The 16,475-nt window shown below is 34.9% G+C and overlaps 2 protein-coding genes across 2 annotated transcripts; both read right to left on the bottom strand.

Annotated features, from left to right (window-relative positions):
• Positions 1 to 5,008: 5,008 nt before the first annotated feature.
• LOC122020316 (lamin-like protein) lies at positions 5,009 to 5,941 on the bottom strand. The gene is made up of 2 exons (XM_042578193.1): positions 5,627 to 5,941; positions 5,009 to 5,529 (listed from the first exon to the last, which is right to left on the bottom strand). The coding sequence occupies exons 1-2, from the start codon at positions 5,907 to 5,909 to the stop codon at positions 5,183 to 5,185; spliced, it is 630 nt and encodes a 209-aa protein (XP_042434127.1). The 5' UTR covers positions 5,910 to 5,941; the 3' UTR covers positions 5,009 to 5,182.
• A 3,460-nt stretch (positions 5,942 to 9,401) lies between these two features.
• LOC122020504 (lamin-like protein) lies at positions 9,402 to 10,202 on the bottom strand. Its single transcript, XM_042578460.1, has 2 exons — positions 9,887 to 10,202; positions 9,402 to 9,789 (listed from the first exon to the last, which is right to left on the bottom strand). The coding sequence occupies exons 1-2, from the start codon at positions 10,167 to 10,169 to the stop codon at positions 9,476 to 9,478; spliced, it is 597 nt and encodes a 198-aa protein (XP_042434394.1). The 5' UTR covers positions 10,170 to 10,202; the 3' UTR covers positions 9,402 to 9,475.
• Positions 10,203 to 16,475: the final 6,273 nt, after the last annotated feature.

The raw sequence follows: 16,475 nt of genomic DNA, 5'->3' as shown, positions 1-16,475 counted from the left end.
TCTTTAGAATAAATATCAATGAATAATAAGATGCCCTCCTAACTCCGCCCATGATGACCGGTCATGGCCGGTCCCAAACCCGGATAAAGGAGGAGGGTTGCGTTAGGCTACCAGCCAGCGTCAAACTATGGCAAATATTCAATGAATGAATCCATTAAACTATTGTGCTAATGCTAGGTTGTTCCCCAGAAGGAACGCGTTGCAGGGTCCGACTGTAACGTCTCGGCAAGGACCGCTACATCTCCAGAACTCGGGTGTAGTGATAAATATGCAAGAGTTCGCGTTACAGAGTCCGACTGTAACGTCTCAGCAAGGATCGCTACATCTCCATGAGAACTTGGGTGTAGTGTTAAATAGGCAAAAGTTCTCACACCATAGATTAGATAAGAACAAATATGATAAGAAAACTAATAATCTAATATTTGGAACATGGAATATAGGAACTCTCACTGGTAAATCAATGGAGATAGTAGATATGATGATTAGGAGAAAAATTAGTATTTTGTGTGTACAAGAGACAAAATGGATAGGCGAGAAGGCAAAGATGATAGAGAACTCGAGTTTTAAGTTGTGGTACACTGGAAAGAGTAAAGTAAGAAATGGAGTGGGTATCATTGTAGATAATTTGTTAAAGGATGAAGTTGTAGGAGTAGTTAGAAAAGGGGATAGAATTATAGCCCTTAAGATAATAGTGGCGAAAGAAACTATGAACATAATTAGCGTATATGCACCACAAGTGGGATTAGATGAAGCTACCAAATCAAGGTTTTGGGAGGACTTAGATGAAATATTACAAAATATTCCACCAAATGAAATGATTTTAATAGGAGGTGATCTAAATGGGCATGTTGGAGTGAAAAATAAGGAATATGAGAGAGTATATGGAAGTTATGGGTTTGGAACGAGGAATGAGGAAGGGAAAACTATATTAGATTTTGCGATAGGATATGACCTTATATTAGCTAATATGTTTTTTAAGAAAAGAGAAGAACACTTAGTCACATTCAAAAGTGAGAATAATAAATCGCAAATTGACTTTCTTATGATTAGGAAGAAGGATAGAAAGATTTGTAAAAATTGCAAAGTCATCCCAGGAGAAATCTTAACTACCCAACATAGGGTAGTAGTGTTGGATATACGCCTCAAACATAGTATCAATAGAAGAAAATATATACAATTCCTACAATTAAGTCGTGGAAGTTAAAGGATGGGAAACAAAATATATTTAAGGAGAAGGTAGAAGTACAAGCATTAGGTGAAATATACGATGACTCTAATACAACATGGGATAAGATGGTATCAAAGTTGAAAATAGTAGCTAAGAGTGTACTTGGTGAATCAAAGGGACATGCACCACTAAGTAAAGAATCTTGGTGGTGGAATGAGAAAGTACAAGAGAAAATGAAGGAAAAATGAATAGCTTATAAGGAATTATATATTTGTAAGAACGAGGAAAACTTAAAAAAATATACAATAGCCAAGAAAGAAGATAAGAAAGTAGTGAGTGAAGCAAAAAATGAAACTTTTAAACGGTTATATCAAAAATTGGATACAAAAGAAGGGGAAAGAGATATTTATAGAATAGCTAAAGTGAGAGAAAGGAAAACAAGAGATCTTAGCCAAATAAAATATATTAAAGATGAATGTAATAGGGTATTAGTAAATGATGGAGAAATAAAATAGTGGTTGAAGAGGTATTTTCATCAACTTTTTAATGAATGTTTAGGTGATCAACTTAACTTAGGTAATTTAATTAGGTCAAATGAGCATAGAAATTTTAATTTTTATCGTAGAATTCAAAGTTCAGAAGTAAACAAACTTTAAATGAGATGCACAATGGAAAAACTGTTGGACCAGATGATATTCCGATAGAGGTATGGAAGTGCTTAAGGAAACAAGGTATTGAATGGATTACAAAATTATTTAACATGATATTGAAAATAAAAAAAATGTCTGATCAATGGAGAATAAGTACTCTAGTTCCTTTATATAAGAACAAGGGAGACATACAAAATTGTACAAACTATAGGGGTATTAAACTAATGAGTCATACTATGAAACTTTGGGAAAAAGTAATAGAAAAAAGATTAAGGAAGGAGACCACAGTGACAGAAAATCAATTTGGGTTCATGCTTGGAAGGTCGACAATAGAAGCTATACATCTCCTTAGACAATTAATTGAAAAATATCGGGAGCAAAAACAAGATCTACACATGATATTCATTGACTTAGAAAAAGCTTATGATAGAGTCCCAAGAGAAATTATATGGAGAATTTTAGAAAAGAGAGGTGTTAGCGTAACATATATTGAACTAATTAAGGATATGTATGAGGATGTAACGACCAGAGTAAAGACTTCAGGCGGAGTAACTGAAGCATTTCCAATAAAGATAGGGTTACATCAGGGACCAACCCTAAGTTCCTATCTTTTTACACTAATTATGGACGAACTCACTGCGCACATTCAAGACACAGTACCGTGTTGCATGTTGTTTGCAGATGATATTATTTTGGTAGATGAGACACGTGAAGGAGTAAATGCTAAGCTAGAATCTTGGAGGGAAACACTAGAAGGGAAAGGTTTTAAGCTTAGTAGATTAAAGACAGAATATATGGAATTTAAATTTAGCAATATTAGAAGTAATGAAACAATTGTTAAGATAAGAGAGGACGAGTTGCCCGGAACCGAGAGATTTAAATATTTAGGATCATTTTTACAAAATGATGGAGGAATTGAGAGAGACGTCTTACATAGAATACAAGCAGGATGGGTGAAATGGAGGGAAGCGTCGGGTGTTTTATGTGACCGTAAAGTACCTCTTAAACTTAAAGGTAAGTTCTATAAAACCGTTGTTAGACCTGCTATGTTATATGGAGCTGAATGTTGGGCTATGACTCGAGCACATGAGCATAAGATGAGAGTTGTAGAGATGAGGATGTTAAGGTGGATGTGTGGACATACGAAGATGGACAAAATAAGGAATGAGAGCATTAGAGAGAAAGTCGGAGTTGCATCTATTGAGGACAAACTCCGAGAGACACGTTTAAGATGGTACGGACATGTACTTAGACGACCAATAAATGTTCCAGTTAGGCGATGTGAAACTATGATAAACATGCATATCAAACGAGGAAGAGGAAGACCAAAAAAGACTTGGTTAGCAACAATAAAACAAGATAAAATTTATTTAAATATAGATGATGATATAATAGGAGATAGAGCTCAATGGCGTAAAAGGATTCATACAGCCGACCCCACCTAGTGGGAAAAGGCTTGGAAAAAAGAAAAAGAAAGAATAAGATGCCCTCCTCCTATTCTTCTTCTAATAACCCTAACATAGGGTCCTATGCTCTCAAGCTTTAACTAGGCATGCTGGTCTTTGAAGCCTAAGCATTGTGAACTCTAGCATTGGTTGTGCAAGATGGCCAAATTGGCCCTACATATTCATCCACTTTAATAATCTCCACCTTAGTGAGATGTCGCTCCATTGCTCCATTTGATACTCTAAAACGATCAGCTAAAGCAAATTCTCTTGGTCTATCCATCAGCTCATTCACCAAAGTCATCTGATGTACATTTGTTACTTCACCTAATTTATTGAGCCAATGTGCAGCCATCTAGTTAATGACATTACCCAACCATGGAAAGAGATCCTTTTGATCTCTTCCGATTGACGAGATCGAGTGTAGATGATAACTTGGCGTGGCCAAGATGACATGCTTAGCAACTTGAAGGTCCTATGGAGTTTGGAGAAGGCTGTATAAGGCATCCAAAGGGTCGTGAGATAAGAGGTATTTAGTAGTGTTGGAGAAGTTTATGGAGCTTAACTTGGCGTGGCCAAGTTGATTGGCTCAATAACTTGAGATCCACCAAAAATTAGAGAAAGAAAGGTGGAATGAGCCCAGTCACCCCTCCTGCCCAGCTTAACCATGATTTACCTCCTCTGGATATCTGTGGGGCTGGACCCAGGGGGCCGCTAAGGTGGCGGTTCTACCTTTTTGCAACAAAAAAAGGTGGAATGAGATATCAAAGGGACTATAGAACAAGGATCATCAAGGTGACAATGTTGATGATAGACAAAAGGAGACGAACTATATAGGTAAAGTGAAAGAACTAGTAGGTGGAAATTCAAATGGTTTTGATAGATGAGAAGTTCCAGAGGAGTAAACTCCTGCCAGATCTAAGTCCATGTGATCTTGGCAAATAAGGAAGTTCAAGAGGAATGAACTCCCAACTCCTAGGTGGAAGTCTAAATGAATCTTTGTAGACGAGAAGTTACGAAGATGAAAATTCTAGCAGATGAAAATTCTAGCAGATGAGAAGTTACGACCCATTAGCCTTTGGTCGACTTAACCTATCATGACTTCCACTTTGTTTGGCATCTAAATGACTCATGAATCATGACCTATAGGGACTTCAACAATACCAAGCATTTAATTCTGAACTTTCTATCAACGGTCTAAATTAGTCTTCATTGACATGATAAAACTACCCTTACCTGTCTAACATTTAAACCTACCTGACTTGTTAGGACTTTCCTCATGCGCCTAACATCCAATCCTCTTTCATCTGTTAAGATTTCTCTCCTATGCCTAACCTCTAATACTTCATTACCTATTAGGACATTTTTTTTATCAATAATGATTGAACTTTTCCTAAATCAAATGGTCAATCATCCTTAGTAGGATTTTTTTTTAACTTGGTTCCCTTCTTATCAAATTTCCTTTGTTCAATCAACTTTGACTCACACAAACATCTAATCCAATTCATACCATGATCAACCTTGACTTGGGCCAATTGCCCTCACAAAAACCTCAGGTACACTAAGCCTTCCAAGCTTGTTCTTATATAGGTCATCTTTTGTCATTGAATGCAAATCCAATTCATTTAGACTGCATCAAGTCATGAGCTTTATGAGAGTTCACAACATTTGTTTTTTTTATAGTTCGGGTTTTCAACTTTTATTGAAAGTGAACAATTCGGCTCCACAACCACCCATTAGCTAAATGAGTCAAGAACAACCTTCAGAATTGAATTCCTTAAAAGTATTTTTAAAACAAGCTCAAATCTCTGGGAATGAACTGGATCAGATCTCCCATCAAATTAGGAACACAATTGTTTTGTTTCTTTGCTGATAAAAACAGATGGCATGTCTTTCTTTCTCTTTCACAAGAAAAATGCTCAAGCAATCGACTGTAGGAGTGCGAGAAGAGCGGCTGCGGTGGCGGCGATGGCGAGTAGAGGGAATGCCGGGGCGTGGCAGCTACGGGGAGCGGCGGAGAGGTCGTCGTTGTGGGAGGAGGGCGGCGGGGAGGGCGGCGGGAGCGGCTGGGAGACGATGGCGAGGCGCATGCCGCCGTAGCAGAATCCGCGGCTGCAGATGAAGTAGTAATCGCCGGTGTGGTTGAGCTGGAAGGCGTAGCTCCGGCCTTTGCTGTAGTTGGAGATGGAGCTGGAGGCGTCGCAGTTGTTGTACCCGGCCTCGTCCACCTGGACCACGTCCGCCATTCCCGGCTGGTAGTAGAACACTGCGAATTCCACCATCAATTCCTTCCTCTTCCACTTCAACCCCAGAAAAACAGAGAAGGAAAAGAAAAGGAAAAATGAATCGATTGTGGGACGGACCGAGCCAGTCTCCGACATGGAAGGGCTTGTGCTTGTCGACCCAGGCGGTGTAGTTGACGTTGGGGTTCCACGCCTGGCTGTCGCCGACGGTGAACCTGTCGGCCGACGCCAACCAGCTGCTGAGGGAGAGGAATAATAAGAACGGGAGGAGCAGCTTCCTGGCCATGATCTGATTCCTCTGATGATCTGAAGAAGAGTTCAGGTTTAATCGGAGTTTGGGGAGAGAGATGGATCGGTGGGGGCGGAATGGTAGGAAGAAGAAACAGAGCAGTGATGGGCACATGCTGCCGCGCCGCGCCCACTGAGTAATGAAGAACGCGGAGAGAGAGAAATCACGGCGAAGAACACGCGGAAGGAGAGCCGCTGGCTGGGCCCGCAAACAGCAAATGATACCTATATTTTGATATTTTGTCCTCCCCTAATTTTAACATTTTGATGAGCTGGATAAATGTTGGGAAAGTATAAGAGCATCTATAATAATATTATTATTATTTAAATATTTATTATCCTCATTTTAACGTTATCAATTAAATATCTCACTCCCCAATTATTTTAAATTTCATAATCAAATATCCAATAATCATTATACCTTATTAGATCCACTTGCATGTCATCTATCATGAAATCACCGAGTATATAAAATTATACCCGTTGATCTCTATTCATCTCTCAAAATATTTCTCACAATGAGACATATTTGAGAAAGGGGTTGGAGAAATATTTTTTCCAAATATCCTCCTCTGGAGATGCCCTAAGGACTCATCTCTTAATTAAAAACAAAAGTTAAAAAAAAAAATGCTTCTTTTTAGATTGATCATGAGCACTTTTTTTTATAATATATTTGTTTTTTTAATTAAAAGAACGTCTATTTCATCAACTCTTTTATAAAATAATAACTACCGATTGTTCGCTATTATTATCTTCTATCATATTTATTATATAAATATGATAAATTTGTATTATAATAATCATAATTTTATAGTTATAATATTATTAAATAAAATAAGTCTAGATTACAGTAATTATGAAATCATTATTATAATATAAATATTAAGTGAATATATTAAGTCAGTGTCGTAGCCGTTACAATTTTATAACTATCATAATGTAAATGTTAGTTTATGTTGTATTAAATATGATTTATAACTGTCACAATATGAATTATAGTAATTATGAAATCATAATTATATCTTGTGAATTTTATTAAATAGGTAAAGTCTACTTAATTAGATTAAGAGTTTACATTTAAATTGAGGGTAAAAAAATCAAAATTAACAGGCAAACACCTACTTTTATAGGTGATGAGATCTTCTATCTTGAAAATATCATGTCCCCGTGTCTTAGCATCGATCGGACGGCTATGACATTTTTATGATATATTCTATTTCCTTGAGATGTGATTTAATTTGTCCGATTAATATTGGGACACGGGGGCATGATATTTTCGGGATAAGGATGTCATCTCCTTTTTATAGGCGTTGATGGAGTGTGATGCTTTTTTTATTAAAAAAAAAAAACAGAAAGAAAAAGACAGGCGCCACCTTGACGTTTCTAAAAGTAAAAGTAGGTTTTTTTTTTTTTAATTTCTATCTAACAGCATTTAAATGAGATGATAGCCTAAAGCAATGTTTTAAAAAGCGCCAAGTGTGACGAAACGCCGAGTCCCACTTTCAAGTTTTATAAGTTTAAGCGAGTTTAGGACAATTTTAAATGTAAAAAAGTATTTTTTATTTTTAAATAAAATTTAATTATTTTAAACAAATAAATAGATCAAATAATACTTAAACATGATAAATTTAATGTTCATGTATAAATTTCTCACATATTTAGAAAAATAAAAATCACAAAGTTTATAATATCCGTTAATTTCAATTTTCATAATAAAAAAATATAAAAAACTAGATATTATCTAATTCTTTGTTTGATTCTAATTCGATCTCCTCAATTTTTTCTCGATAGCAGGCAGATAGAGGGTTTATAACAGATTATGATTTTTTTCTCAAGAGTTGAAAGACGTTGTGTCTCTTCGTTTTCTCTAAATTTTTTTTTCCTTATATTCTTTAAAAATTTACAAATCAATTAAAATTATAAATAAAAAATCATGCTTAAGTATTATTAAACGTCGAGCGCGTTTAATCATGCTTAATTTGGTCAAATATATTTTGACCATTTTTCTCCGTTTTCACCTAAAGCGAAGTTTTTTTTTCTCACTTCACTCTTAAACAGCGCTTAATGACACTTTTTAGAACACGGGTTTAAAGTGACTTGCATTTTTTGTTTTCGTTAGATGAATTAATTTTAGAATGGGTCACCATTGATAATGATGTCAATTAAAGATTAAATTTTTTGGAAAGGTGGATAAATCAATTAGACAGCTAACTAATAAAATTTTTATTTATTAGATAATCAATTAATACTTTTTAAGTTTGTATTTAACTTATTCTAATTAATTTAAAAAATGATCTATCTGATTTTATAAACTTTTTTTTATTAATTATTAGAATAAATTAAAAAGCATTCAGGGTGGACAGTAGTTTAATATTTTTTTAGATCTAACCAACTATTTTTTTTTTTTTTTTAAAAAAAAGACTTTGCATGAGAAATCAAGAAAGTACATGCTGCTGTACTATTATCCGGGCCAATCGATTGATATATTGAAAAAGTTACATGAAAATTATTATAGTCCACGATCTATAATAAATTAGTAGAAGATAACAGAAGCAGTCATTAAAACTTTTTTTTTGTCAGCCTTTATATTTTAATTTTGTAACGGTTACAGAGCAGACAACGCATGCGGTTGGATGGCAGATGCTGAAAGCATCTCCTGAAGAAAGACAAGGAGACCAAAAAAAAAACAGAGAATGGAAGAGGGCCTTTCTGTGGAATTCGATTGCATTCCATTCCATTTCTCCTTGGGCACCGAAATTCGATAGAGCGTTGTCTAAAGTAAATTGTATCTTTTAACTACGGTTAATTTAAAATTAAGATTAATGGGAAGTAGTGGGAGAGACAAAGGAAAGGAAAGAAAAGGAATTTAAAATTAAAATTAATTGGAAGTAGTGGGAGAGAAGGAAAAGAAAGGAAAGGACGTTTTCTCAAATACTTTCACTTCCTTTTCTTACTTTGTTTCGGAACAAGAGTGAAGAAACTCATTGGGCCTTGAGCGTATAAACTTTGACTCATCATGATGAATCGGAAATTCACTTCCGCATTAATATTGAAACACAAGGTTCAGTCAGGGAGATGAAAATGGCCTAACACAAAGTAACGCTTGTGAGAAGATGTCGAAGTTGTTTTGAGTCTGCGACGTGGCTCAGTAGGAAAAAAGAGATGAGCTTGCTGTGGGACTGATGACAGTCCTCTTGTTGCAGTCGCTCCACCTAGGGGTTCATAAAGACTGAACACGAACCCAATCGCTAAGAGGCACTTTGGTTAGAAGACTTGAGTTCAAGGGAAGGATAGAAGAGAAGTGAGTTCAAAACGAATGTACATAAGAATCATAATAAGAAGCGGATACCCAAAGAGCTGCCCGCTGCCCTTATGAGATATGTTGTTCATTCTCTCCTGCTACGGGAGTTCATGGTCCGAGTGAGGGTCACGAGTCCATTCATAATGGGGTGGCACGTATTAAGATTATGTTTATGTGCCGTAGCAAGAGTCAAATAAAAGAATGGGACGAAGCGCTCAACCAATGCATGTCAATCAATATAAATCAATCAACATGTTATGAAATTCTCAATATGGGACTAAGTCTAATTCATAATGGACTAAAGTCTCATTCATAATAGAACTTTTATTCTCTTCCACTTGTTCTCCATTCACATATATCTAACAATTGTTACATGTAATTCAATTGGTTAAAATTGAAAAGGAAAGACGAGATAACTTTGAAGGCTCCCGGGAACATAACAAGGTGGGGGAGGAGGGCGGCGGGGAGGGCGGCGGGGAGGGCGGCGGGAGCGGCTGGGAGACGATGGCGAGGCGCATGCCGCCGTAGCAGAATCCGCGGCTGCAGATGAAGTAGTAATCGCCGGTGTGGTTGAGCTGGAAGGCGTAGCTCCGGCCTTTGCTGTAGTTGGAGATGGAGCTGGAGGCGTCGCAGTTGTTGTACCCGGCCTCGTCCACCTGGACCACGTCCGCCATTCCCGGCTGGTAGTAGAACACTGCGAATTCCACCATCAATTCCTTCCTCTTCCACTTCAACCCCAGAAAAACAGAGAAGGAAAAGAAAAGGAAAAATGAATCGATTGTGGGACGGACCGAGCCAGTCTCCGACATGGAAGGGCTTGTGCTTGTCGACCCAGGCGGTGTAGTTGACGTTGGGGTTCCACGCCTGGCTGTCGCCGACGGTGAACCTGTCGGCCGACGCCAACCAGCTGCTGAGGGAGAGGAATAATAAGAACGGGAGGAGCAGCTTCCTGGCCATGATCTGATTCCTCTGATGATCTGAAGAAGAGTTCAGGTTTAATCGGAGTTTGGGGAGAGAGATGGATCGGTGGGGGCGGAATGGTAGGAAGAAGAAACAGAGCAGTGATGGGCACATGCTGCCGCGCCGCGCCCACTGAGTAATGAAGAACGCGGAGAGAGAGAAATCACGGCGAAGAACACGCGGAAGGAGAGCCGCTGGCTGGGCCCGCAAACAGCAAATGATACCTATATTTTGATATTTTGTCCTCCCCTAATTTTAACATTTTGATGAGCTGGATAAATGTTGGGAAAGTATAAGGATAAGCCTTTTTTTTTAATAATATATTTGTTTTTTTTTTTAAATTAAAAGAACGCCTACTTCATCAGCTCTTTTATAAAATAATAACTACCGTCAAGTATAAGGTTATAAGGTTGTTGGCTATTATTATCTCTTACCATATTTATTATATAAATATCGTAAACTTGTATTATAATAGTCATAGTTTTATAGTTATAATATTATTAAATAAAATAAGTCTCTATTATAATAACTATAAAATTATTATTATAATATGAATGTTAAGTAAATATATTAAGTGAATTATAATTGTCATAATTATGAAATCATAATTACTGCCATATGAATATTATTAAATAGGTAAAGATTAGATTAGAGCTTATATTTAAATTGATAGTAAAATAAAAATAAAAAATAGCAACCAAACCCCTACTTTTATGGGACCGGATCCTTTGGTCCCCTTGTCTTAGTCCGCTCCTAAACCATCTGTTAACAGGTAGGGGTTCATTGCCCCCATCAATATAAAGATTAGACCATAAATTAATCCAGTTTTTACGGACTAGAGGATCCGCCCCCTATTTCTATATAGGTGTGCTCCTGAACTATCTGTTAACAGGTGGAGGTTCATTGCCCCCATCAATATAAAGATTAGACCATAAATTAATCTAGTTTTTATGGACCAGAGGATCCGCCCCCTATTTCTATAGGTGTTGATGGAGTGCGATGCTTTAAAAAAAAAAAAAAAAAAAAAAAAAAAAAAAAAAAAAAAAACACTGACTTGCATTTTTTGTTTTGGTTAGATGAATTGATTTTAGAATGGGTCGCCATTGATAATGATGTCAATTAAAGATTAAATTTATTGGAACGGTGGATAAATCAATTAGATAGCTAACTAATAAAATTTTTATTTATTAGATAATCAATTAATATTTTTTAAGTTTGTATTTAGTTTATGCTAATTAATTTTAAAAATGATCTATTTTGATTTTATAAAAATTTTTTATTGATTATTAAGATAAATTAAAAAATATTCACAGTAGATAATAGTTCAGTATTTTTATCTAACCAACTATTTAAAAAAAAAAAAAAACTTTACATGAGAAATCAAGAAAGTACATGCTGCTGTACTATTGTCGGGAAATCGATTGATATTTTGAAAACGTTACATGAAAATTATTATGGTCCACGATCTAAAATAAATTAGTGAAAGATAATAAAGAGGATAGTTAATACAGTGGATCTTCATTTAATGAAAAGTAACAGAAGTAGCCAATAAACTTTTTTTTTTTTTGTTTTTGTCAGCCTTTATATTTTAATTTTGTAACGTTTACAGAGCAGACAACGCATGCGGTTGGATGGCAGAGGCTGACAGTGACAGCATCTCCTGAAGAAAGACAAAAAAAAACAGAGAATGGAAGAGGGCCTTTCTGTGGAATTCGATTGCATTCCATTCCATTTCTCCTTGGCACTGAAATTCGATAGAGCGTTGTCTAATGTAACTACGGTTAATTTAAAATTAAGATTAATGGGAAGTAGTGGGAGAGACAAAGGAAAGGAAAGAAAAAGAATTTAAAATTAAAATATGTTGGAAGTAGTGGGAGAGAAGGAAAAGAAAGGAAAGGACGTTTTCTCAAATACTCACTTCCTTTTCTTACTTTGTTTCGTCGGTACAAGAGTGAAGAAACTCATTGGACCTTGAGCGTATAAACTTTGACTCATCATGATGAATCGGAAATTCACTTCCGCATTAATATTGAAACACAAGGTTCAGTCAGGGAGATGAAAATGGCCTAACACAAAGTAACGCTTGTGAGAAGATGTCGAAGTTGTTTTGAGTCTGCGACGTGGCTCAGTAGGAAAAAAGAGATGAGCTTGCTGTGGGACTGATGACAGTCCTCTTGTTGCAGTCGCTCCACCTTGGGGTTCATAAAGACTGAACACGAACCCAATCGCTAAGAGGCACTTTGGTTAGAAGACTTGAGTTCAAGGGAAGGATAGAAGAGAAGTGAGTTCAAAACGAATGTATATAAGAATCATAATAAGAAGCGGATACCCGATGAGAAGCCCGCTGCCTTTATGAGAGATGTTGTTCATTCTCTACTAGCAAGAGTCGAATAAAAGAATGGGGCGAAAAGCGCTCAATCAATGCATGTCAATCAATATAAACCAATCAACATGTCATGAAACTCACAATATGAAATTAAAATCTCATTCATAATGGAGCTTCTATTCTCTTCCACCTCTTCTCCATTCACACATATCTAACAATTGTTACATGTAATTCAATTGGTTAAAATTGAAAAGGAAAGACATGATAACTTTGAACACTCTCGGGAACATAACAAGGTGGGGGAGGGTCGCCTTTGAATTGGGCTAGTATGGAGTCATGTAGCAATTTTGACAGAAATTGTTACATAGCCTCTTACACAAAACAAAAAAAAACTTAGAACATATAATAACTCTAGAGCCTCCCAAAAATACAACAGGGTTCATTTATGAAATTTTGGTAGTTTATTCTATGTGAAAGTGTAGGACAAAAATGCTACATGGCCTTTTATAACTTAAAACTAAACCTAATAGCAAATGAATCCAGTGACTCTTAGGGAACACAACAAAAGGTTTATTTCTAAGTTTGAGTAATTTGGGTTCATGGACCAAACTACTATATGACCTCTTGCAACTCAAACAATAGAATTAACACCATAGAAAGACTCCCGTGTTGGACCCATGTGACAGCTAGAGGGGGTGAATAGTTATAATATGAAATTAAACAATCTTAAATTCAAGAGTAATTTTGGTTAGTTGTTAGTTGTACAACCTAAACATAATATGCACAATAAGAATAAGCATATAACATGACTATTTTACATTGTTTAAAACTCTCAAGTTCTTACTCCACATCTTATGACTTATAAGGAGAGTCACCCCTTGAATTCCACTATCTTTTCTTTTTCTCGAAAACAGAGAAACCTCTTACAAGAGCTCTTACAATGGGAACTAATAAAAACAAATAAATCTTGTGTAAATTAAACAATAATAGGACTAAAAACAATGAGAGCAATGTAGATGTGAAGCACTTTCTTTGGCTTTTTTTTTCAAGCCTTCCATCAGCCATGACAAGCTCCCCTTGTCACTTTATTCAATTTATAGTCTTCTAGTTATCTTCAAACAAACTTCAATTTGTTATTTTGCACTAGTCCAATCAATTGCAGTCAACTATTTTTGTGATTGTGTAAGCTTCTACTATACCACAAGTGACTCAACCTCATTTTAGTCAACTGACTTGCTTAATCACATAAGTCATCTAATAGTTGTTATCTTCCTTTGCCAAATCAATGGTCTGATTCTGACTTCTATCAAAGATTTACTCAACTTTACAATCAACTGAAATCTCTTCAATCAACTACTTAAGTTGCCTCCCAAATAAAGAGCAACTGATCTTCACAAGGCAAGTCTTCAATTCATGCCTAGTTGATTGAAGTTACGTTTGATCAACTCTATTCCAAAAAAAAAAAAAGCCTTTTGTTTGCAAGTGGAACATCTTTGGTTGAGTCATCATATAAGTCAATTGGTATCAATCTCTAATTGATTGGATCATCAATATAAGCAAACTATGATTAAAACCTTTCCTAAATTAAAATATACCTAGAAACCCAAAGTATAGATCACTTGTAGACTCTCACCACTCACTTAGAGTTTACCAACCAAGAAACCTCACCTCCGGATTTTCCTCATTTGCTAAGTGTAAGTCCTCATTTATCGAGAGGTCTCACTTTTAAGTCTTCCTTGTCTACCAAAGGCTCACTTTCGGGTCTTCCTCAGTTGCCAAGAGACTTTACTTTTGATCTTCCTCATTTCCTAAGAGGCCTTAGCACAAGGCCTTCATCGCCTACTATAAGTCTTGCTTCCAAAATTTTATGTTTCTCAAAAGACCTTACTTCTCGATCTTCCTCATATTCTTGATATCCAGTCAACTTTAACCTATTATGATTTATAATCACCTATTAAATCTTTATATATAGCAATTTTTTGAGTAAAAAATATTATATGGACTTAGACCAATCATAATTAGAAAATAAAAATATAGAATGAATGAAGATGTTCCAAAGAGCATAATTGAATACTTATTTGTGAAATTTGACCACTATAAGCTTACGTATATATTTTGATCAAAACTACTATATCAACTGCCAGAACTAAAAGAAAAAAATAATGACAATCGGGAGGGTCCAAAACTATAATTTATTTTGAGATTTCTATAGGTTTAGGTCCATTTAACAATTTTATCCAAAACTTCTAGCTTAGATAGTCTTTTAGGACTTCATCAATTGAACAATTGCACAAGCTTCAAAGAACATTAACCCTTAAACCTGAAGAAAGAATGAGACAAGTGTTAAATTTCTAAAACTCCTTGTGATGAACAAAAATTCTAAAATCATTTAATAATTTTTCAATAAGCTTTAGTTGACTATTCACAATGTCAAGAAGATTGTGGAACTTAAACTAGCTGAGAGCCTAAGAAAATCCCATTGAGTGGTGGATCGAATAGAAGCCTCAAAGAAACATAATAAGCAACGCGCGCGTAGTGAGATGATGATGATGATGTCTGTGAGTTCACTGTTTCCCTCATCTCTTGCATGCGCTATTGTTGTTGGGCAAACCTCCCCCAGGTGATGGTTTCACCTTTTCCCACATATAATGTTTGTAAGTTTGGACAATGGGTTATGTTGGACTAGTGAGACCTTTGGTGGGAAAAACAAATAGTACCCTAGAATATTTCTTATTTTTAAAATATCCTTATTCCAGTATTTAGTTAAAATTTCTATACACGGAATGGAATGCTTTTATATTAAAATACTTTTTATCAATTTAATCAAAATTACTCAAACTTCTTCAAAACCACTTCAACTTAATCAAAACCATTTTAAAATTATTGTAACAATACTTTATGTATAGTTAATCAAGTGCATATTAAAGTAAATCGATTTATTATACATAGAGTATGAACATATTTTTTATAAAATTACCCAAACTTATTCAAAATCACTTTAACTTACCTACTACAATAGCTTAAACTGATTTTAACCAAATTAAAATAATTTTGATCGAGTCTATTTAATTCAAAAAATATTTTAATATAACAGACTTCTTATATATTAATTTTAATCAAATTGGAATAATTTTACTCTATATTATAGCAAGCTATAGCTGCTGCAACAGAAAAAAAAATATATAAGAATGAAAATATGTTAAAATGCTTTTCTAATGCTTTTTTAGAAAAGAAAATGATAATAAAGAACACTTACAATTAATTTTATTTCAAGTGTAATATTTTGTACATTATAAGTAGGCCAACCATGATTCAAAATCAACGGTTCTAACCATCATCAGTTTGATGGTTCCAAAAATATCGATCCTTAATCTTAACCTTTTAAGGTGATTATGATTTACGATTTGGAATCATCGGTTAAAATTTGGTTCATGATTCACAATAGTTCAAGATTATTATTATTATTATTATTATTATTATTATTATTAAAATATTTTTAAAATTATAAATTAAAAAAATGCATATATAAAAGGGTGTCACTTATTTAAGTATCCCTTATGAATCAAAAGTCAATATAGTTCGCTTACCTTTCTTCCTTTATTTGATTAGGAGATTAGGAAGTAGTGTTGTTACTCATTTTCATTTTTCGTTTCCGTAGTATTAGTTTTTTTGGTGTCAGTAGTATTAGTTTTTTTGGTGTCAGATTCTTCTACCTCGTCATGTGAAAAGTTACATTCCTTGTATTTTCTTTTTTTTTGTAAGTCTCATCTAATTATCAAGTAAATTTTTGTACTTTCAAAGAATTAGGAGACAAAGTAGATCGCCTTTCATTCAAATATACTATCTTTGAAACTAAATATTTGTTTTACAGCAACGATCGGCACTAAACAAGTTAAAATTTCTTTTACTATAATAGAGATATGAGAAAATTTCGAGTCTTTTGCAAACACCACTATATAATATTGAAATCTACTTCATTATCTATTTCATTAAAAACAAAAAAAGTCTTCAAGTTTCTGGCTGAATTTGAGGATTCTCGTGTAGGTTTTATTTGTTCTATTAGTAAAAATTATGTGTTTATAAGTTGAAAATTA

This window comes from Zingiber officinale, chromosome 9A (genome assembly GCF_018446385.1).
Source record: "Zingiber officinale cultivar Zhangliang chromosome 9A, Zo_v1.1, whole genome shotgun sequence".
Classification (NCBI taxonomy): Eukaryota; Viridiplantae; Streptophyta; class Magnoliopsida; order Zingiberales; family Zingiberaceae; genus Zingiber; species Zingiber officinale.
This window is presented reverse-complemented; position numbering and strand designations above follow the sequence as displayed.